This window comes from Eretmochelys imbricata, chromosome 5 (assembly GCF_965152235.1).
Source record: "Eretmochelys imbricata isolate rEreImb1 chromosome 5, rEreImb1.hap1, whole genome shotgun sequence".
Taxonomy (NCBI): domain Eukaryota; kingdom Metazoa; phylum Chordata; order Testudines; family Cheloniidae; genus Eretmochelys; species Eretmochelys imbricata.
This window is the reverse complement of record NC_135576.1, coordinates 113112324-113135680: the sequence shown is the minus strand read 5'-3', so window position 1 is coordinate 113135680 and position 23357 is coordinate 113112324. Positions and strand designations below refer to the sequence as shown.

The 23357-nt window shown below is 40.3% G+C and overlaps 1 protein-coding gene across 1 annotated transcript in view; it reads right to left on the bottom strand.

Moving 5' to 3' along the window:
* MTAP (methylthioadenosine phosphorylase) overlaps positions 1-23357 on the bottom strand; it is a 56208-nt gene that overhangs the window by 20101 nt on the left and 12750 nt on the right. The window contains exons 3-4 of the mRNA XM_077817715.1: positions 17045-17103; positions 10864-11031 (exon numbers count right to left, since the gene is read on the bottom strand). Of these exons, the coding sequence (XP_077673841.1) occupies positions 10864-11031; positions 17045-17103 (227 nt within the window). The remainder of the gene's footprint in view (positions 1-10863; positions 11032-17044; positions 17104-23357) is intronic.

Sequence of the window (23357 nt, the reverse complement as noted above, 5' to 3'; positions counted from 1 at the left end):
AAATTTGACCCTCATGCCAAACATTTAACTATTTGTTGACCCTATGCTTGAATGTTTATAATCCTTGCCTAGTATATTTTTATATTATACATTTCCCCCCAGAAGACCAAACTTTTTCATAATTAAACCACAATTTTTTTTATTTTCATGCCTAATAAATTCTAAGTTTCTTTTTTAATTTGATCAAAAGCTTGAGACACAGAAGTAGAGAGGTGGAGATTGCATCTGTATTCTGGAAGCACTTAGTCCATTATTCCATTATAAACAACAGGGGCTGTCCACACAAGTTTAATTTCTGTTATGAAATCCTCTAGTCTACTCTTTTTAAAATAATGATGGCCCTGATCCTGTAAACACTTTAGCCTATGCTGACATCTTTGCAGGATCAAGGTCAAAGGGATCACAGGTAGAAACATTCCGGGAACTTCTGATGAATGGAGAGTTGGTATCTCTCCTTGCTGGACCCAGTTCAAATTTAATAAAATGTCTTATTTTGAAGGCAATAGGACTTTTCCACACTAAAAGTAATGCATGTGCACATTTGCATGATTGGGGTCTTTGTGGGTTGGGGTGAAAAGGGGCTATGTTTTGTTTTGCTTTATTTTTGTGAAATTTCTCTACTTTCTGGAAGGAAAAAGAAAGTGGGAAAAAAGCAAGAGAAAAGGGACAGTATTTTTGATAATGCTTTATTTGAAAAAAAATTAAGTTTGTAAAGAAGGGGGTTTCCCTAACTGGGTTTTTAAGTCAGATTTAGGAAATAATCCCTATTCAGGAATGGTGCTTGCAACTTTAAATATGTGCTTAAATCACACTGAAGCGAATGGGACTTAAGCACATCCGGAGAGTTGAGTGTGTATGTTCCTGAATAGGGACAGCTTTAACAACATATTGTAGTGCTTTTCTGAGTCAGAGGAATAATTTTTGACGGTATTGTATTGACTCGCCACTGCTTTACTCACCCTATTTTAAAATACAGTTATGGTTAACATTTTTGAATGAAAGGACAACAAAAGCCACATTTGTGAACAATACAGAAGATTTTCTGCAAACACTTATGAAGACTAAAGTTAAAGAATGATAGATTCACACAAGATTTCTCCTCCCTCATAAATCCCTTGGAGCCTTTCCACCGTCCTGTGTTATAAGCACGTATTGTGTATATTGTCTGATTTGCATAGTTTGATGGCTAGGCTTTTTGGTTTAAAGGGAGAAATTACGAATAACTGGGAAATCACTCATAAATGCTGCCCCCTGTGCAGCAGAGAGAGGGCCAAAGTCTGAAGTCCTTCCTCAATCCTCGTTTGGGCAAAACTTCTTTTGCACAAGGTAGGTTTAAAAAAAATTAAATAAGGGCTTCAAGACTTGGCTCATATTGCATGCTCAGCTGTAGTACAACATTCTAATCAGTTTTTCATTTATATTTTAGCACCAGCTTTTTAATAAGTGGTGATGTCACTTAAGTTCTGGTTTATGTTAAGAGGGGAAACCAATATTTGAACAGTTAGTTTCTTGTTTTTTTCTACTTGTCTTTAAACACTTGTATGAACAATGATGTGTGCAGAAAACTTTGCATTATTCACATTGCTTGTAAAAAATCTCTCCTCCAAGTTACCAGTAAGCACTTTTCTAAAAATATTTTAAATACTAAATTCCAGTGGCATGGTTTATACTAAAGGAAGCTTGAAGAAAACATTTTAAAGTTTAAAAAGAAGTATTATTCTCTTCAATATGAAGCTATTCAACAGCAAGACAGGTTAGCAATTTAAATTTGTAAGCAAAACTGTATACACTATATGAAATGTGTCAAAACAGTAACATAATTTTCCTTTTATGGGATTAAAGCAGGGCGGCAACCAGAATCCAGTTAATTTAATATCACATACTAGTCTGTGATTTCCCTGTGTCAAGTGTCTCCTAATGAATTATTTAGAATGGGAGGAAATGAAAAGCGAGATAATCCTCTTCCTGCTTGATTCTAGTTTAGACATTATTAGCCAGTCACTTTCACTTGAAATGATCTTGAGCAAATCCCAGACTGGAGTTTCTTGCATACCATATTTCTGCCCCTAGTTGTGGCTCATATGCCAAAGGTTATAGAGAAACCTTACCAAAGACTTTCCAATATAGATTCAAATATGTGGGAGCTGCTACCCCAGGGATAGATCGTGACTATATCTACTCTGACAATGTTTTCACACTCAATGTGTCACAATCTCCCTCCCAGTTTCCCCACTGTTCCAAGGAAGGAATAAACTGTGCTGGGTTTAATGTCTGATGTGCCTAGGGTGACCAGACAGCAAATATGAAAAATCAGAAAGGGGGTGGGGGGTAATAAGAGCCTATATAAGAAAAAGACCCCCAAATCAGGACTTTCCCTATAAAATCAGGACACCTTGTCACTCTAGATGTGCCAGTTACATGGGTGTGTGAGGTGTGAATGTGTGTGAGGTGTGAATGTGTGTGCGCGCGTGGGGGAAGAGCTAAGGTTCTGCCCACCTCCTCTCACCTACTTGTGTAGAGGGCAGGAGGTGGAGAGGGGGAAAGATATGGAGTATCTCTACAGAGCCTCCCTCCTCACTTACCCTGCTACCTATGATGATGTGGGTAGCTAGTGAAAGGGAATGCCTTACGGCCTCTTACTTATTTACTTGTGCAGTCCCGATATCCAAGCCACAATTTGGCCCTATTAGCATTATGGCTCACATACACTTTGATCAGTGGTCCCTTACCTGTATTACAGCATTAAATTGTGTTCTCTTTAGGTGTCTCTCTCTTTGTGAAATATATATTATTGTTTCTTTTTTTCTGGCTGACTATTCACCTGCTCTGTTTTAAGACTGAATCCTAAAGGAATAATTGATATTTTCCTTGTTATGTGGATGCAATTAGTTAGCAGAAGCCGTTTGTTGAATTACATGAATTACCTGAATAACTGCTAGTCAGCATTACTACCAAAGCACTTGTGATTGTTTCATAACTGTACGCTAATTTGATTTTTGGCATGCTCCTTTCTCCATCTCAAGTGATTACTACTAGGTGCACTGACAGATTTATAGGTGCAACAGGATTTCAAGTTATGACTAGTTGTAACGGCTGCAGATATTGCCAGACAGTCTGGAATTACCTGTAACCAAACGACAAACAGTTACAGGAAAAAAAGGTCGCTATGCAATAGTGGCATCACATTACCCATGAGAACCGTACCCTGTTTCTCTTCTCCCCAGAATTGTATCTACCAATGAGGTTTCTAATTTTTGGTTCTGGTTTTCCTGCAGAGCCAATGCAGCTATGGCAAGAGGGAGCCAGACTGTATTCTGGTTTCTGCCCCATTATAAGACAAATAGTTAAAAACTACGTTCCTGTTGTGGAATCTTTGAACTTATGATGATGTAAGACCCAAGAAAGAACAAGGTTTGACTTTCAGGTCTAGGTCAAGTCTGCAGTAAAAAGATTTACTTGCAGGGGAGTGGGCCTTATATACACATGAAGTGAATTTCAAGTAACTGAGCTTTATGGGGGTGAACTGTTTGGAGGTATACACGTCTGGGTGAAATCCATTACCTCAGACTGTCTCCAGGGAAGGGGACAGCAGTGTATACTCCTCACCACTGCTATTCCAGCCCTTCATTCCACTTGCACAGAGTAGGAAGGCAGCAGAATTCAGGTAATGATGGATCCATGGCCTCCTTTCCTGGCTTGCCCTCAAGGATGTTATGTGGGGCTGGTGCAGAGGCCCCACCCTTCCATGGACTAAGAGAGTGTGCAAACGTGCCCTGCTGGGCCCCTGTGCCTGTGTCTCCCTTTGCACAGCCTGTTATTGGATTTAAGCAGAGCAGCAGGCTGTCCACAGGGTTAATGTACTCTGAGCGAATCTGATATGGAGTCACTGAGGCACAAGAAACATGGAGCCCGACCATATTATTTTTACAGCCACTCTTCAAAGTGAAACTGTAAATATGCAGACTGGCTGAGAGAAGTAGCCTTTGCTAAATGTTTTCATTTTGTATGGAAACTTACGTTTTTCTTGTAGTGTTATATTATATCACTAAGTCCATGCCAGTAGTCAAAATTTGACTAAATCTAAAACCACTTCATTGCGCACCCAGTCCCATTAAGTCCATCCCACATTCCCCTTTCTTCCTCTGCAAAGCATTACTAGTAACAAAGTGGCAAAACTAAAATTCATTATGAAAGCTAATCCTAGTGCTCGGTTTTTTTCTTTTTTGTGGTATCTCGGTTCTGTCTCCGGGGGCATTAAGGAACCCCCTCCCTCCCACCCAGGCAAGAACCTCCTGCCTTGTAACTGTCTCAGTGGTACCTCATACAGAAAGTTCGAGGAACAAAACTGACAAATGTAGAAGCAGCCTTTTAATGTGGTAACACCCCTTCTCAGAAGCTTGCTTTGCATACCTTCACCACTGAACTTTCCAGTGCAAACAGACTACAGGTTGCATTCTCATCGCATTTTTACCAGCAGCTCTCTGCAACAGGTGGGACAGAAACCTGCACAGCGCCTCGGGGAGCAGTGCAGTAGGTCTTCACAAACAACAGCTTGTATCATCAAAAGAACTCTTCCAGACTTACTTCTCTCAAAGGCAATGTCTATGAAAAGGGTGAGGGTGGTGGTCACTGCCTACAACGTGGTTTGTGGCTCAGCTGGGATTTTTGGACAGAAGCAGGAAAAAGATCAGGGAGTTATTTCATTACATTTATAAAACAAAAATCATTAGTTTCTACAATTTGCACGCACACACAGAAATAATCAAAGGCAATAACAACATTTTTAAAAGAACCGGCCCTTAATATATAAAATTACATACAAAAAAGCACTTTAAAAGAATGGTACTTAGGTTGCAAAGTCAAGCACTCAAAAGTTAAGAAAATGCTAAATTTACAGTTGCCCCTGCAACCTTAATTCTGCCCCCCTCTTGCATATGCAGCTGGGGCACTGCATAAGATAGGGGTCCTGCAGGAAATATAGTGTGTGATCATGTAGTTAAACAAGGGGGCTGCATTAAGGTTGCGCAGGCAACAGCAAATTTAGCATTTCCTAGCTTTCGACTGTTTGACTTTCTTTACATGCAGTCTTTTTGTGTGTAATTTCATTGTTCATTTCCAGAAAAAAAAAAACCAGATAAAAACAAAATTCTATTATGTCCAATTATAACGGCCTCCCCCTTTAGCTACAGGATGAACTATATTAACTGGCAACAGCAGAAGGCTGTTATCCGGGGGTGAGGGGAGGTGGGCTGCTGGCAACATGTGCTAGGTCCAGACGATGCTTAGGTAGATGTCAATCTGGTGTTCTCTCTTTCCTACTCTAGGAGGTGGGGGCTCCTGCCTCATGTGATGCCCCCACAAGATGTGGCGGGGAGGTGGTAGGGACTGCTGCTGCTGGGGCCAAGTTATACACGCTTTCTGCTCTTTTGAGACTCAGATCGTGGTTGTACATGATTCTCTGCAATTGTGTGTCTGAGCAAAAGGTCTTTAACCCATGTAGTCATACTGGGACCCTGTAAAGAGAAGCAATGCAAGAAGCCTAGGAGGAAATGAGAAAATCAATGTGCTGTTATTTGTACCAATAACTGAAAGCTAATTTATTATTTATACAGTACCTTAAGTTTGCTAGGCACTTTACAAAACAAGACAGATACAGTGCCTACCCTGAGGAGCTTATACTGTCTCACTTTTAGGCATGACAGAATAAGTGAGAGCAACGAATAATAGGGGGAGGAAAGGAGAAACAGCACCTGAGTTGCAATTGGTTACTTGGACTCATGAGGTGAACGTTTTGAAGGTATTCAAATTTTTTTTTTTAAGCAGGCATTCAAGAGGGAAGGCAGAGGTGGAACTAGAGAAAAAAAGACTAAAGAATAAGGGGTAGTTAGGGATGTGGGGATGCCCAATGGGTTAGGACTAGTACAGCTGCCCCAGGTAGCTAACAGGAGGAAAACTGAGAGGTGACTGTGAAATAAAGATTTGTAAGAGTGGGAGAGAGAGAGAAAGAAAGAAGGAAAGAAAGGTGGGCGGACAGGAAAAGGTTAAGTACACAAGAGCAGGAGGGGAGTGGCAGACAGGGTAAATGACAAAGGGGACAGACAAAATGTGGAGGTGAAGCTTGAAGAAGTAGGGTCTCCAGGGGAACTGGGAGGGAGGGCTTGGGGCAGAGTGGGGTGGGTAGAAGTTTCCTGCTGGAGCCAGGGAACAGCGAGGGGTGAGACAGCAGGAGAGAGAAGGGTGCAGCTAGGGAAGCAGGTACTTGCAGAGGCCAGGGGAATGGGAGCTGTTGCAAGTGAGAGTGAGGTGACTGCAGCAACCTGCTCCCAAATCGCCTGAAGGAAGGAGCAGGTGATAAAAAGAACCATGACTTGTGATAAATTTGTAAGCGTTGGCAACACTGCATTCTAAGCAAAATGTACATAAATGAGCTACAGCATGACCTGCAAATACAGGAAACAGTTTTTCAAAAAGGGCTCCTATCAGGGGTTCAGCCACTTAGACATGCGCTATATTTAAAATCACACTGGTTTCAGTTTTCCAAGAAACAGCACATCGTACAACCAAAGGCACTTGGTGAGAGGTTACAATTTAAAATTAATGGCACTGCAGAAAACAAGCCTAGACATGCAAGCATTCAGTCTTAACAGGCAGTGTAAAACTGCCAGAAGCTAGGATAAAAGAATGAGGAATTTTCCCACAGACTCCTCTTAAGTTGCTAGAGGATGAGACACACAAACAAAAAGTTACACATGCAGTACGTTTACAAAACGTTGGCATTAAATTCACATATTTGCAAAAAGGTATAAATACACTGTTTTTTAATCCCCCAAAACATTCTCAGGTTTTTGTTAGAAACTGGAATGGGTAATCAAGGAAGCAGTCTGCAATGAAGGGGACTCTTTGGGAAGCAAAGCACTGTACACACTACACCTTCATTAGGATTCTTGGGAAACCAGAAATGTTATTAGCAACCCTTCTTCTTTTAAAACACTCCAAGGATTTGTTCCACTCTCTTTCTCTGACCTTTGTCTCTGTTTCCCTCCCTGTGCTCCTATCACTTGACTGTACTGCTCTCCACTTGGTCCCTCTGCTGCACAGTCTCAGCACTGTACTGCTTCTGCAAGAGTCTTTTCCTGTATAGCTCCTATCTACAGCAGTTTTCCTGCATCTCCCCATCTTAATTCAAATCTCTGCTGATTTTTTTCTTTTGCAGATGCTTGAATTTCATGTGTGTGGCGGAATACATTCCTGTACTCACACCCTACACACTACTGCAATAATATTTGTAAAAAATATGCCTTGTAAGATATCATTTGAAAACTCAGAACTCAATGGTCAATAATATCATGGTAAAGTGTATGCAACAACATTATATTCAAAATTAGTAACAGAAGCCAAAATCCTAACTGAAATGTGTTTGCTGATAGGTCAGAATTGCTGGACCAGGATTGTGGCTATACACAGACTCTCAGGGTGTGACCTGCATGCTATTAGACTATTGGTGAGTGGCCCAGGTGGGAACTACAGTAGCAAAGCATGATAAGGCACCCCATGTTGCACGGACAGGGTGACACAGCCCTTCACTAGTCTGGACTGCACCCCAAAATGTCATAAACTACTCCTCATTTCCTGCTGAAAATAATAATTTCACAACCATTATCCACTGATGTCAGAGTAAAATCAGGATCTTGCAGCAAACTGAACTCTAGTGGCTCCTACACACACCACGGAAGTGTTTTTGGTCAGCATCAAGAATAAAAATCCATCCACACATCAGCACACCTCTACTGGTGTCTAATTGAATAGTGTCAATGAGATCATGTAGTAAGAGACAAAAATAGATACATAGTGAAAATACACTGCCTTTGACCCCTGAATCACTATAAACAATGCTCAAGTATCCAACATTTCTTTAAGCAAATGAGCTACTTGTCAGAAAATAACATGCATATATATAAACTAAAAAATAGTAAGAATGTGTGTGTGTGTGTGTGTGTGTGTGTGTGTGTGTGTCTCTCTCTCTCTCTCTCCCGCCGTCTCCCTCTCTCAAGTCTTTGCTTGAAGAAAAAGCCATAAAGAAACCTCAGTGAACCTTGCACAGGTGGGTCATAGTAAATAAGGCACCTGGCTTAACAGATGGAGGGATACAAAATATCCCTCAAAGATTCAAAACTCTATAAATCAGTCTTAAAATAACTTCCCTGTAGCATAAGTCATATACAGAATATGTGACAGTTTGAGATGACCAAAATGAATCATTCCTGGCCTCACCACTTGTGAGAATTACACAACCCAAAAGTCATCACACAGAATCCTAAAGTTGCTTGCCCTTGAAGGAAGAGCTCACTGTACAACATGCAAAACAACTGGTTTGTGTGTATGGGGTTTTTTTGAAGGGGCGGAGGAGGGAAGAGGGGAAAATTGGGGGAAATGTGTGACATTGAGACAATCATATTTTCTTTTGTGTCAACCAACCAAACTTTATAGATCCAGCTTGTCCTTGAACAAGATAATGTTAAAAAATCCCTAGCTTTGTCTCAACAGACCCTTTTTCCATCACAAGTGAAGCAGAATTTTGAGGCCTTATTCTTGAGCACAACCAATGCAGTTGGACAAAACTGGCAGTCTATCTCCAGAGATGCCCAGTGCTAAAAAAAAACTTGCCAAAATTCTTTCCACTTTTAAAGTGTTTAGAATTCTATAGACAATTCAAATAGGCCTAATTTCTGTCCCAATTCATAATTTAACAAAGCTGAGTTCTTTGTCAAGTTAAAAACAGTTTATAAAGATGAAATTATTATTGCTTTTGCTTTTATTTTTAGAGATAAGCGCATAAGCCAAGTCTGCTACTCCCAAAAATAATTCTAAAGACTTTCTTAAAGAACTAACTCTCTCCTAGAGCTACTATCGCTGCAAGTTCACGGTCATATGCACAAATACTATGGACTCTTCTGTGTAGGCTTGTGAACGACATTCACAGAAGTTAATAAGAGCTGTCGATGCTCAATGCCTCTGAAAATCAGGCCTCTTTTATTTAGGTGCCTAAAGATGATATGAGTGCCTAAATGTAGGCACCTGAATTTGAAAATGATGGCCTTGGTTGTTTACTTTTCTGCCTCACTAAGATCTGCTAACTTGGTTGTCACTGTATGCATGTTTAACAGACATGCACTCAGAACAGATGTAGGTTTCAGAGTAGCAGCTATGTTAGCACCTTAGAGACTAACAAATTTATTTGAGCGTAAGCTTTCATAAGAGCTTACACTCAAATAAATTTGTTAGTTTCTAAGGTGCCACAAGTACTCCTTTTCTTAGAACAGATGTAGATATCCAAAGTAAAACCTTGGATCCATTTACCTGTGTGCACTTTGGGTTCAGAACATTGTGATTTGGGCCCATCTCTAATACAGATATTGCTCTTCAAGATCAGGGCTATAAATGAAAATAAAGGTTTCACACCTCTTAAGTAAGCCATAACTCATAACATAGCACAAGTTACCCTTGCAGCCCACAGTCCTAGTGCAGCCTCACTGTTTATTATTGTAAATGTCATACTTCCTCTCCTTAAATAAGTTTGTGTTGTCCCTGATTTTTGGGCACATACTTTGAAAGCCAGTGTCACGTAATTGGGCACAGACAGGCTGAGAGCTGAAGGGTAAACATTTAAAGTCTCCTTTCATACAAACAGACATATCTCATTCTGGTAAGTCATGAGACACTAGTAAAATAAACTAACGAAGTTTAAGTCACAGGCTGTTTATATGTTCATTTCTACAAACTGAGTAATTAAAAGCTAAGAAGAGTCAGAAAAGAAAAAAAAAAGACTACTGACAAGCACAATCCACTCATTATTACATTATGTTTGAGTTTATGCTTCTAAAAGTCCAGGAGACGAAGAAGAATAGAGCTGTGGTTTTATCTGGTAGCAACAAGGGCCAGATTCTCATGTCAGATGTGTGCTTCCCATTCCTATATAGCTACCACTTCTGCGTGCATGAACATAGTAGCTCGTGTTTTTAAATGCATGTTGCTGCAACCCACGCATCTGATACAGGAACTGAGCCTTGACAATGAATCCTAGTTATTTAGATCTTCACTATTGATCAGATCAGTGCAGTGCAGTGCAGATTCAGCAAACCTATTTTTTCTTATTCTCTAAAGGGCCTTGTCCATATCTAGACTTACACAGCCACGAAAGCATTGCTTCAGGATTTCTTCTAGTACACACAGTAGACAAAACTTCAACAGCATTTGAAACAAAAATACAGGTTGTTTAATGCCTTTAATAAAACTTTTCTTTTGCAAGGGCTACTACTTGAATGCACTAATCCTGGTTAAGTGCCCAATCCTCACTCAGTCAATTCACTTTGTATTTTTGTGCCTCAGTTCCCCATCTGTAAAATGGGCATAATAATCCTCACGTTCTTCAACCTTTTCTCTCTCGTCTATTAGACTGTAAGATATTTGAGGCATAGGCTGCCTCTTACTATGTGCTTGTACAGCACCTACAACTGGGGTTTTGTTGGGGCCTCTCAATGCTACCATAATACAAATAATAAAATCATCAAGGTGACTTCCTCCATGAAATGAAGTCAAAAGCCTTTCCCCATCTCATAAGATGTTCCCTTTTTGGCTCCAATACTGAAGACTGTGACTTCAAGCCAGTGAGCCTTAAATGTTTATTAATTGTTATTATCATAGCACCAAGGAGCCCCCCGTCATAGACCAGAACCCCATTGTGCCAGGCGCTGTACAAACACACAATAAAAGATATTTCCTGCCCTAATGAATTTACCATTTAAGTTAAAAGCAAATATGACTGGATGGCTCTACTTTACAAAACACATCACATTGCTCCTTTACCTGTCAATGAACTGGTCGATCATAACAATATCTCCAGGCTGTATTTCTTCTCTTAATGAACCACAGGCGGTAGTTACTAAAATATGAGTACAACCCTCTTCTTTCAATGCCCAGATGTTGGCACGGAAGTTGACATTTGTTGGCATAATAGTATGGTGTCTCCCATGCCTGCAAAGACAGAAGTGGGAAGTGAGATGAATAAAATAAAATTAAACAACCAACCAACCAATGAGGAGTTCAGGAAATTTAATTTGCCTAGCAAAGCTACAAATGGAACTGTATTATAACTTACACTGTTGCCAACTCTGAGGATTTTATCACGAGTCTTGGGATATTTGATGTATTTCTTAAAGTATCAGCTCCTGGAGTCATGTGAACGTGAGAATTTCAGCTTTCACTTTTTAAAAAAGAATAAGTTTCTAGCTTTCATGGTTGTAGAGAAAAGCTTGAAAACATGACCTGAGTGCACCCTAATGGTAGGAAACCCCAGAAAGTAAATATGAAGTACCCAAAATTTATTATTTTTTAAAAATCTTATGATTTCTGAATACTTGGTTGACAATACTGGTTGACAACCCCATGGTTGACAAGGGGTTGACAATACTGAACTTCCCATGTACTGTAATCCATTTATGGATTTACTTGCACAAGATCCCACACAAAAATTCTATCTGTAGGTTCCATTTACTTGGCCCCCAGTGTTACTTCTCGTATGATGTGCCAGTGCTGTTATCAGAAGAAGAGTGGCTCTGTGACACTGTAATATTCTATCATCCCTCTCCAGCAGCAGATGTGTTTAATTTTATAAATATAAAGGTTATTTTTCTGTCAGCATTATGACCACCATCTGGGATCTGAAAGTCAAGCTGGGTTCTTTTACCTCTTACATCTTCACTATTATAAATAGAGATAAGTAGTAAAGATAAGATTCTGCACTCAGAACAAAACCAGCAATGTCTAATGATAAAATGGGCAGAAAAGTATCCAGCTCACCCTTCCATCCACAGCTCTCACAGAGCCTGTAGTAGTAAGATAAAAAAGTTAAAGGGGGGAGTGGAAGATTTAACACCCCATCCCTCTCGAAAAAGTGCACAAACATGGTATTTCCTCCACCCCTCATCTTTTCAAATCATGGTGGGGAAGCTGTATGACATTCAATCTTTCCTTCTTTCTTTGGAAGAGGATGCAATACTACCCCGGGGCTAGGTCTACATTAAAATCTTACATCCGGGTTTGCTAAACTAGCATCTAAAATGGCTTACCCAGCCTCTCCAGAATGGTAATAAACTCCATTTTTAGACCACCACACGTCAGTCAAACACACTACGTTAAAAAGGATATTGAACACTGCTGTCCACGTCAGTCCAGACAATCAAGTTCTATACTGACCAAGGTATATGGGAGAGTCGTGTTTGACATTGTCTAAAGAGGCAGAACAAAAATACTATGGTATACACCTAATATCAGGATAAGGCTACTAATATTTTGTTGTTTGGTCCTTGGGAATCCTAGTGTATAGTTTTAAAGATATACAAAGAAGCATAATTAGACACACTATAAGTTCCAGTTTGCATGTCTGTACCTCAGAGTACCATGTTCTTGTTGAGCAGGGGAAGGGGAAAGGAGTATCACACTAAGGCATAGATGGCAGGGGAAAAAAAGAACAGTTACATAAACATAAGTGCAATGAAATGACCCAAGTCTCCCCAAACTAGTAATACAAACAGGCTATCAGACCGTATTATATTTCAAAGTAACATGTGGGAGGTAGCCACACGACCCCCACTAATATTAATGGGACTTGCATGGCAAAATCCTTGGACATAATGCAAGACTTCCCACAGGGCGGTACATAACTTATTTTAACCAAAATAATCAAGGATATCAGTAATCACATGAAGGGCCATGGTAAGTAATATGGCTAACCTCAAATTCTTCAGCTCTGAAAGAACTACAGTGACTACCCCACCCAATTCACAGATTTATTTTTTTTTAATTCAAGCCTCTCTTGGTTTTCTGTGTTTATGTAATAGGACATTTTTCCTTTTTACTGGAAAATATTTCATGACCTCATCTTTAATAAACTAGATAGTTAAGGCTATGAAAAGAATCCAAAGGGAAAAAGGCCAACGGAAACACAGCAGAAGACAAAAAGCACCCAAAGAAACAAATATTGGAGAAATCCAACCAGATGCGATTTCCACAATCAGCAATTGCATCCAGCCACAAAAGAGTTTGGAGAGAAGAAAATAAAGAGGAAAATAAAATCGCAAACTAAGGCAAACACAGAATCTACCCACCATACTCAAATAGTGACATATTAGCAGGTGTGCTATATCCACCCTTAAAAATTATAAACTCAATTCTGTATAGAAAATGGAAGAGAAAAAACAAAAAAAAGATTTTACTTAGCAGAGAGCTAGATACTGTAGTATGAAGATGGCAACCGCTCCAAAATCCTACATTTTACTATGTAAGCCTCAGGAGGTGTCAAGACCAGAGTAAGCCAAGCAGGACCCAAGGCCTATCTACCTTTAAGAGAAACTGTAAAATAGATCGCATTTTATATAGTGCATAAAAGGGGCATATTACTGCCCACATGACAGTGACTTTACCAGAGGAAAAGACCATAGTAGAAAAGAAGATAGCAGCAAAAGAAAATATGGGAAATTTCTGCCCCCCCACCCCGCTTTTTTAAATTAAAAAAATTAGGGCTGTCAATTAATCACAGTTAACTCATGTGATTAACTAAAAAAAATTAATATCATGATTTTAAAAAAATAATATCGTGATTAATCGCACTGTTAAACAATAGAATACCAATTGAAATTTATTAAAAAATTTGGATGTTTTTCTACATTTTCAAATATATCAATTTCAATTACAACACAGAATACAAAGTGTACACTGCTCACTTTATATTATTTTTGTTTACAAATATTTGCACTGTAAAAATGATAAACAAAAGAAATTGTATTTTTCAATTCATCTCATACAAGTACTGTAGTGCAATCTCTTAATCATGAATGTGAAACTCACAAATATAGTTTTTTTGTTACATGCCTGCACTCAAAAACAAAACAATGTAAAACTTCAGAGCCTACAAGTCTAGTCACTCCTACTTTTTCTTCAGCCAATTGCTAAGACAAACAAGTTTGTTTACATTTATGGGAGAAAATGCTGTCCACTTCTTAATTATAATGTCACCAAAAAGTGAGAACAGGCATTGGCAGGGCATTGTTGTAGCTGGCGTCGCAAGATATTTACATGCCAGATGTGCTAAAGATTCATATGTCTCTTCATGCTTCAGCCATCGTTCTAGAGGACACGCTTCCATGCTGATGACGCTCATTCAAAATATAATGTGTTAATTAAATTTGTGACTGAACTCCTTGGGGGAGAATTGTATGTCTCCGGTTCTGCATTACCTGCATTCTGCATATATTTCATATTATAGCAGTCTCGGATGATGACCCAGCACATGTTGTTCATTTTAAGAACACTTTCACTGAAAATTTGACAAAATGCAAAGAAGACACCACTGTGAAATTTCTAAAGATAGCTACAGCACTCAACCCAAGGTTTAAGAATCTGAAGTGCCTTCCAAAATCTGAGAGGGATGAGGTATGGAGCATGCTTTCAGAAGTCTTCAAAGAGCAACACTCTGATGCAGAAACTGCAGAACCCAAACCACCAAAAAAGAAAATCAACCTTCCGCTGGCGGCATCTGACTCAGATGATGAAAGTGAACATACATCGGTCTGCACTGCTTTGGATCCTTATCGAGCAGAACCCATCATCCGCATAGACACATGTCCTCTGGAATGCTGGTTGAGCATCAAGGGACATATGAATTTTTAGCGCATCTGGCATGTAAATATCTTGTGACTCCGGCTACAACAGTGCCATGCAAAAGCCTGTTCTCACTTTCAGGAGACATTGTGAACAAGAAGTAGGCAGCATTATCTTCTGCAAATGTAAACAAACATGTTTGTCTGAGCGATTGGCTGAACAAGAAGTAGGACTGATTGGACTTGTAGGCTCTAAAGTTTTACACTGTTTTATTTTTGAATGCAGGGGTTTTCTTTATACAAAATTCTACATTTGTAAGTTCAACTTTCATGATAAAGAGATTGCACTACTGCACTTGTATTAGGGGAATTGAAAAATACTATTTCTTTTGTTTTTTACAGTTCAAATTTTTGTAATAAAAATAAATATAAAGTGAGCACAGTATACTTTGTATTCTGTGTTGTAATTGAAATCAATATATTTGAAAATGTAAAAACCACCCAAAGTATTTAAATAAATAGTATTGTATCATTGTTTAACAGTGCGATTAATTTTTTAAATTGCACAATTAATCACGATTAATTTTGCTTAATCGCTTGACAGCCCTACAAAAAATTAAACCTTGGCTGTATCCAGAATGCAAAATCCAATTTTCTCTAGATTTGCTGGAGGATCTCTTGGAGGTCTCAAAGACGTCTATTGTGAGCTCTCTCTCTATCACTAAAGTTTCAGCACACGCATACACATCCCAGCTCTCCCTATCTCTTTAACAAAGTCATCTTTTCAACCAAGCATTCACTGGAGCTAAAGAGGCATTAACAACAACAAAAAACCAACCAAACAAAATTCCAATCGTCTGGCTAAAAATCCTTTCCTCTCATAATTATTCGGCCTTCAGTTCCTTGTGATGGCATAACTGCACTAGTTCTACAGGTGCCAGAGTGTCTTCCAGAGTAAACAATATCTAGATTTCTAACTTAAAAAGGAAACAGAAAAAAGTCTGCCAATTTTTTGGGGGAAAAGAGGGAACAAGGCCCTTCTTCCTACCCCTCACTTTTGCAAGTCATCTTTAAGGCTGTATTTTCTTTTTTTTTTCCCCCTTTTCTTTTTTTATGTGGAGGGGATTAGACCGGATGATTTTGCTGATGAAACCACAGTGACACATTTACATTTTCCTTCAAGCAAATGTCTCCAGCAGCTGCACTTTTTCTTGTCAGTCAGTCAGGGCAGAACATGTGCAGTACCCCAAACATCCTTTGTAAAACATCACCGATGGCAGAGGGAAATGCTTCATGAAGCTACAGGAACTGTTTAGATGCTCATTAAACATGCACAGGAGTGATTTTTTCCTTTCCAACATCTAAAAATTAACCACATGCCCCCCCCCCCCCCAAAAGTAGCAAGGGCACAACTCCTTAAGAACCATTTACATACAAAGTTTCAACCTTCACCCAGGTTAGCTGTCATCATGACTAGATGAAATTAGATTTAAAAAATTCCAAAAACCTAGAAAGAGTCCTTACTAAGTTCAAACATGGCTGGATAACATTTCCTCAAATTTCCACCCCCACCACCTTTAGACCTATTTCCAGCCTTACAAAGGACCCCAGAAATGATCTGGCAAAAGCTATGAGGTGGTTATAAACCTTTTTTGGCTACAAGTGAAAGGCACAGTACATTTCTATGGTATTTTCTCTCTATTGGATAACACCACAAAGCAGATTCTTATACTGCATCTGCTTTCATTTTAAATCTGAAAGAGTACAATGCCTTTGTCACTGAAAGGTGGATTGGATCACTGTAGGATCAATTATGCCTGGAAGGACTAGTTGAATCAGAACAGCTGTACCTCTTACAAAAAGTTCTAGTCTCTAATACAGCGGACCCTTGATAGAGAGCACATTGCTATAGCACGGATTCACATACAGGGCAGTCGCGGCGATGGATCCCAAATTTAAATATTTAAATTGGGATCCATGGTAACGCAGCCCCCGGTCTAATGCAATCCCCGCGTTAATGCGGTATCGCGCATGGATCCCGAACCCCACGTTCTAGCGAGGGTCCAGTGTAGCACTAAAACAAAGTTCTGTTGAACCAGTGGAGGCTGAAATTGAGCTAGGGTTTGTGAATGGATAGTGTTTTACAAGAGTTCCAGATGCCTGAACTGCTCTATAAAGGACAAAATTATGTCACACAGACCAACTTTAAGCTCCTGATTCTTCTCCCAACTGAAGTCAATGGAAGTTTTGCCATTTGCAGGATCAGACCTAATTTGCTAGTCATAAGAAGCAGTTAGTCCATCTGACACAGACAGAAAAAGGAAACGTCTTCAACAAACCACTTTATTTAAGACATGAGGAACGCAAAAATCCTTTGAAGAGCTCTTTACCTTGCTAGAAGCACACAGTCAACATTTTTTATCTTTCCCAATATCAAAGCATCCGACGGCTGCAAAAAAACAAAACAAGGAACAGTCACAATATGCCAGCAAGATCAGAAACATCTACCGATATTTATGCTGATCAATATCACTATGAAAAGAAATAAAAGTTTACTGCTGTAACCTCACATTTTCTTCAGCTCATAAATAACTGCAATTTAATGTGACTGATTACTAAAGCCAGAAGACTAAAACAGATGACTAAAAACTAGAACTGGAAGGGCATATTTTGCAATCACATGGTTTCAGTGTATTAATACCATCACTAACATTTGAAGTCCAACCACATATTTCACACAGCTGTTCAAACATGTTACAAAAGAACAGGTTAGACAAACATCTATAAAGGTATACTTAACCCTGCGACAGCACAGGGAGTTGGACTAGACAAATCTGTAACGTCCCTTTCAGCCCTCAATTTCTATGATAAACATTAAAAAACCCAATACACTAAGGTTACCTTTAAAAGTAATTGCATCCATGGTAACTTTTGTTTTTTCATAGCATTCTATGTAATACAGGTGTCACCCCTTAAATGGAAATGCTAATTATTTTGTTAACTGATCATCTGCATTTTAAAAAAGATATTAGCAGATGAGTTTACAGGAAACTTGTTAATTTGATACATGATTAAAAATATACACAGAAGATATACAAGTAACATTATAAATAACACTTTCTTTTCTTACAGCACTATTAGAGAGAGTTTTGCAAAAACTGACCATTCAGGCAGTGTTGAAATACTGTAGATCAGTGGCTCCCATATTTTACTGGTTCATCATATACAACCTTCTTAGAAGAAAAGATGTTAGGTCTTAATAGTCTTAAGTATTTACAGACTCATTTTAAAACAAGTTTTGAATTTGGCTGGTGGAGATCTGCCTGGGAAAAATAAGAAGAGAAGGGACCTGGGTGGAAGGGCTACAGGACATGAGGTTTACAGCTGGCCAGGAATTTTTCATTAAAATAGTTTATTGTCGGAAAATGCCAATTTGTTGAAACCAAAATTCTGTGGGAACCTATTGGCTTTCTCAGACCCAGAATGGCATTTCTAGTCAAAAGCAGAGACAGATCCACCTCACAATAGCGTGATGGTCAAGGCACTCATTTAGAATATGAGTGACCTTGGTTCAAATCTGTGGTCTGCCTGATTTAGACAAGTGCCCTGACCATCAGGCTATTATGTATTCTGAAGTCAGGGATCTCTCTCTGTTGTGTTATTTTGGGGAGTTTGTTTTTTGTTAAAAACTGCGAGAGATCTCAGTTTCATCCTGACGCAGAGCAGTAACAATTTTTGAAATCATGAAAATATCATGACACAGGAAAACAGTTTCCTACCCAGGTCTAAGGAGGTTAGACTAAAGGTATGGATTCTGGCTGGAGTGCATGGGGGGGCTCTGGTGGGGTGGAGGGAGAAAATAACAAGCAGGGAGGGGTGTGATGTGGTGTGGCATGTGTGTAAATAAAAGGAAGCCAGCAAACAGGAGTGGCTAACAGGAGAGTTTTGCGAGAGAGTTCTCCAGGTGAAGGAGGGGCGGTTACGTGACCCTTGGGGTAAGTTTGTTGTCTGTAATGTCTGTGTTTGTGATGTGCTTGCTGCTTAACTGAAATATACTGTGTGGTCTGTTTGTTTGGGGGACCGTGTGCTGAGTCTAATGGCCTGCTAGACAAGGCTAAGAGCATCTTAAAGAGGCTTTGATACCTAATCCCTTTAGCACCCATCGGCCCTTAACCAGGGGGCAAGGCTACTCAGGAAGACCAGGGCTTTAAAAAGCCCGCTCCTACGTGACCAGAGGCGCGAGTAGGGTGACCAGATGTCCCGATTTTATAGGGACAGTCCCAATTTTGGGGTCTTTTTCTTATATAGGCTCCCATTACCCTCCACCCCCGTCCCGATTTTTCACATTTGCTGTCTGGTCACCCTAGGCGCTAGCGAACAGGAGAGTTTTGCGAGGGAGTTTAGAAGTGTAGTGTGAGGGGGGGCTAGATACACTTACCATTCAGAAGTTTTAAAAGAACACTCAGATGAGGAAACTACAGACCCCAAATCACCAAAAAACAACAATGCCATGCGAACGCCTGTTCTCGCTTTTTGGTGACATTGTGATTAAGAAGTGGACAGCATTATCTCCCGTAAACGTAAACAAACTTGTTTGTCTGAGCAATTAGCTGAAGTAGGACTGAGTGGACTTGTAGGCTCTAAAGTTTTACATTATTTTATTTTTGCATGCAGTTATTTTTTGTACATAATTCTACATTTGTAAGTTCAACTTTCATGATAAAGAGATTGCACTACAGTACTTGTATTAGGTGCACTGAAAAATACTATTTCTTTTATCATTTTTACAGTGCAAATATTTGTAATAAAAATAACTATAAAGTGAACACTGTACACTTTGTATTGTGTTGCAATTGAAATAAATATATTTGAAAATGAAGAAAACATCCAAAAATATTTAAATAAATGGTATTCTATTATTGTTTAACAGCGCGATTAATTTTTTTAATCGCTTGACAGCCTTACAAACCATCTCCCTTGCTCTATATTCCCATAATCAGTGCTACAAAACGTCAGCCACTAATTTTGAAAATGACATTAAGAGGGCCTCATGGTGCATTACCTTCATTTATGCTGATAACATACTTTCTGGATAAAAAGTGAAGAGACTGCACCTCAGCATCTAACATCCTAAAAGCTTGGAAGGAGGGAGAAGAAAAGGGCCCTAGGCAGCAGCCTACTTGTTAGTGTTCTAGAGGGCCCACAAATACAGCAGGTCAGGAATTGTTCAACAAAATGGGCTTTCATCAGAAAACGTCCATTTGTTGAAACCAAAACTTTAGAGTGGAAAGGGTCGATTTTGATGAAATTTTCATTGGGAAGGTTTCTCAGGTCCAGGATGGAGTTTCTGGTCAAAACCAGAGAAAGAGAGAGACTCTGACTTCACAGCCCCATGGCTAGGTCACCCACCTGAATGTGGGAAACCAGGGACTTGAATCTGGGTCTCCCATGTCCCAGCTGAGTGCCCTAACCAGCAGGCTATTGTGAGGTGGCAAGGTACCTGTCTCACAAGTTTCCATGAAAAACTAGAAAAGTTTTAGGGTTTATTATCCTGATACACAACAAGATTTTTTGTTGTTTTTGAAATCTTGAAACTTTTCATGAAAGCCATTTCTCACCTAGCTCTAAGCCTCAGTATATCAAATGGAAAAGTCCCTCCCCTTCCTGCCTACCTATTCCCAACCTTACCCCACAGTGGTATCATCTCCATCACTGGGAAATACCATTGCTTAAATAGAGCCATATACCCTAATAAGTTGATGGTACTTCTGTTAACTCTGCCATCCTCAAACCTGTTACCTTACTAAAAGGTTTAGGGCGGGCAAACTTTTTGGCCTGAGGGCCACATCGGGTTTCCAAAATTGTATGGAGGGCCAGTTAGGGGAGGCTGTGTCTCTCCAAAGAGCCAGGCATGGCCCGGCCCCCCGCCTCCTATCCGACCTCCCCCCACTTCTCGCTCTCTGATGGGCCCCCCGGGACTCCAGCCCCATCCAACCCCCCGTCCCCTGACGGCCCCCCCAGGACTCCAGCCCCATCCAACCCCCCGTCCCCTGACGGCCCCCCCCCCCGGGACTCCAGCCCCATCCAACCCCCCGTCCCCTGACGGTCCCGTCCCCCCCCCGGGACTCCAGCCCCATCCAACCCCCTGTCCCCTGACGGCCCCCCCCCCCGGGACTCCAGCCCCATCCACCACCCTCTGCTCCCTGACCACCCCCCCTCTCATTCCTGACTTGCCCCCCGGGACCCCTGCCCCATCCAACCACCCCTTCTCCCTGCCCCCCAACGCCCCATCCAATTCACCCCCTCCCCCCCCGGGGACCCCTGTCCCCATTCAACCCCCCCGTTCCCCGCCCTCTGACCACCCCCCCAACTCCCCTGCCTTCTATCCAACACCCCTTACCGCACTGCCTGGAGCACTGGTGGCTGGCGGCAGCTCTGCAACTGCGCTGCCTGGCTGCCCAGAGCATTGCGCCAGTGGCGTGATGCGCTGAGGCTGTGGGGGAGGGGGAACAGCAGGGGAAGGGCCGGGAAACAGCCTCCAGGGCCAGGAGCTCAGGGGCCAGGCAGGAGGGTCCCGCGGGCCGGATGTGGCCCGTGGGCCTAGTTTGCCCATCTCTGGTTTAGGGCCTCATTTTCAGAGATGTTGAGCTTCTGCGGCTCCTGTTGACAAAAATTAGAATGGCAACTCCTCCGAGATTCTGAAAACCAGGCCCTAAATTAGTGGAAATGAAGCTGTGCACCAAAAAGTTTAAGCCACCTTCTTCAGTGCCAGTCATTCCACTGTTATCCTGGGTCTTAGAACCAAAATAGACATTTACAAAATCTTTTAATTTTACTTCTTTCTTGATCATAATTACTAATTTATTAACTATCTTCCCAATGTTTAAAAATATCCACCCATACAATTTTAGAAATGCTATGATGTCTAATACTTCCCATAGGAACACTATTTGTAGTTTAATGCTAAGTACAATATCTCAGTTGTCATTTGATTTTATATCTGCTGTTTTATTCTCATTACATGGTCTCTTCAAGTGCTGTATTTTATTGGACTATGTATCATGCTTTAAAGTCTGCCAGAAATGGAATCACAATGCCTTTAGAAAAAGGGAATTGTCCAGAGGATTTATCATATCCTGATTTTTTAGAAAGTCCCTATTTAATTTTAACCTACTGACATTTGAAACATCTCATTAACCTTGCTATATCCCTTACCAAATGCTTACTCACTGTTCTGAGCCAGATGTGGCTTTGGGAGAGCAAAGTTTCCTTAGGCATCAGGATAGAGAAAACCCTTATTGTCTAGTTACCAAGCGATTTTGTTCTTACAACATTCCATAACACAACTCACTACACAGCTAGTGTTTATCAATTTATGAAGTATCGCAGCAAATTTGCTGTGTACCTTAAAATCATCCATAACATAGCTCAGAGCTAATGCTGCAGGATAGTAAAATAATGTGTGTGTTTAAAGCCACAGTTAATAAGATCTACTGAAATTGAATACCTCATATCAGAAGAAAAATCAGAGAACAGAACAGTAGATTGATGCATTAGCTCTTTCACATTGCAAAGTGTAGATTCAAGTGTATTTGGAATTATAAATAAAATTATTTTGGTGGCCTCAATCTAGATGCTATGAGACATTTTTCCACATCATCATATTTTGGTACACTTTGCAGTCTGAGGTTTGATGGGGGAAATGCAGGGATCCCTGTGATGGCAGAGCAGATTTCAAAGCGGGTCAGATTTCAAAGTTGCAAGACCAATCAGTCCAATTCTCAATTTCCCTCACTATGGCACAATTTCCTTCTATATGCTTGTGAGAAAACATCAATATGCACATTTAATAATAATGAAAGTTTCCCCACATTGTCCCACCAATTTACCCCAAACTATGATCTGAAGAGACCTTTCCAAGGGCAAGAGGACAGTTAAATCTTCCATGTACATAAAGCCCCAGAATTATATACTAAGACAGCCAATAAAAAGGTGTCAATTGCAATGGCAATTTTCCAATATGCACAATTTCCACTGAGAACATTACTAAAACCAGCAGCTAATCTCATATAGGGGAAATGTCAGATGGCAACCATTTTGTTTTTGCTATTCTAGCCTGGATTCAAGACAACATCTTAGAGGTGAAAGGATCTCTGTTCTATATGAGACACTTGTTTTAGTTTTGGGAGCAGGGTGGGGAAGATGGAGGGATACAAGTGAATAAGTCCCCTTCATCCTCTTCCCAGTACTCTTGAGATTTTACAGGGTGGTTGGAAATTCAAATATCTTCCTCTAATTTAGCTTTCCCCCTACCTTATTACCTCCCCACCATGGCCAATTGCCAGAATCCACATTTACTCTGTTCTCCCCCCGTGTCCCTTACACTCACAAAGTCTTCCCCAACACCACTTTTGTTGGAGGTAGAGTTCTCCTTCCAGATCTTGGACCCTACAGGGTAGTGTTGAACCCCATGAAAAAGATATACAGGTTTAGGTTTCCACACAGGTTCCTCCCCATAAAATAACTGTTATTGCCACGTATCATATGTCTTATGAACTGCATTGGTAGAAGATGGTAAACATACAGCAAAATATCACATGGATGGTTGTTCTGAACAGTGCTCAGTTTCCTGTTTTGCAGATATTATGGAAGATTTGCATTTAATTTCCCATTTTATTATACACTACCTATGTAAAGTCACTT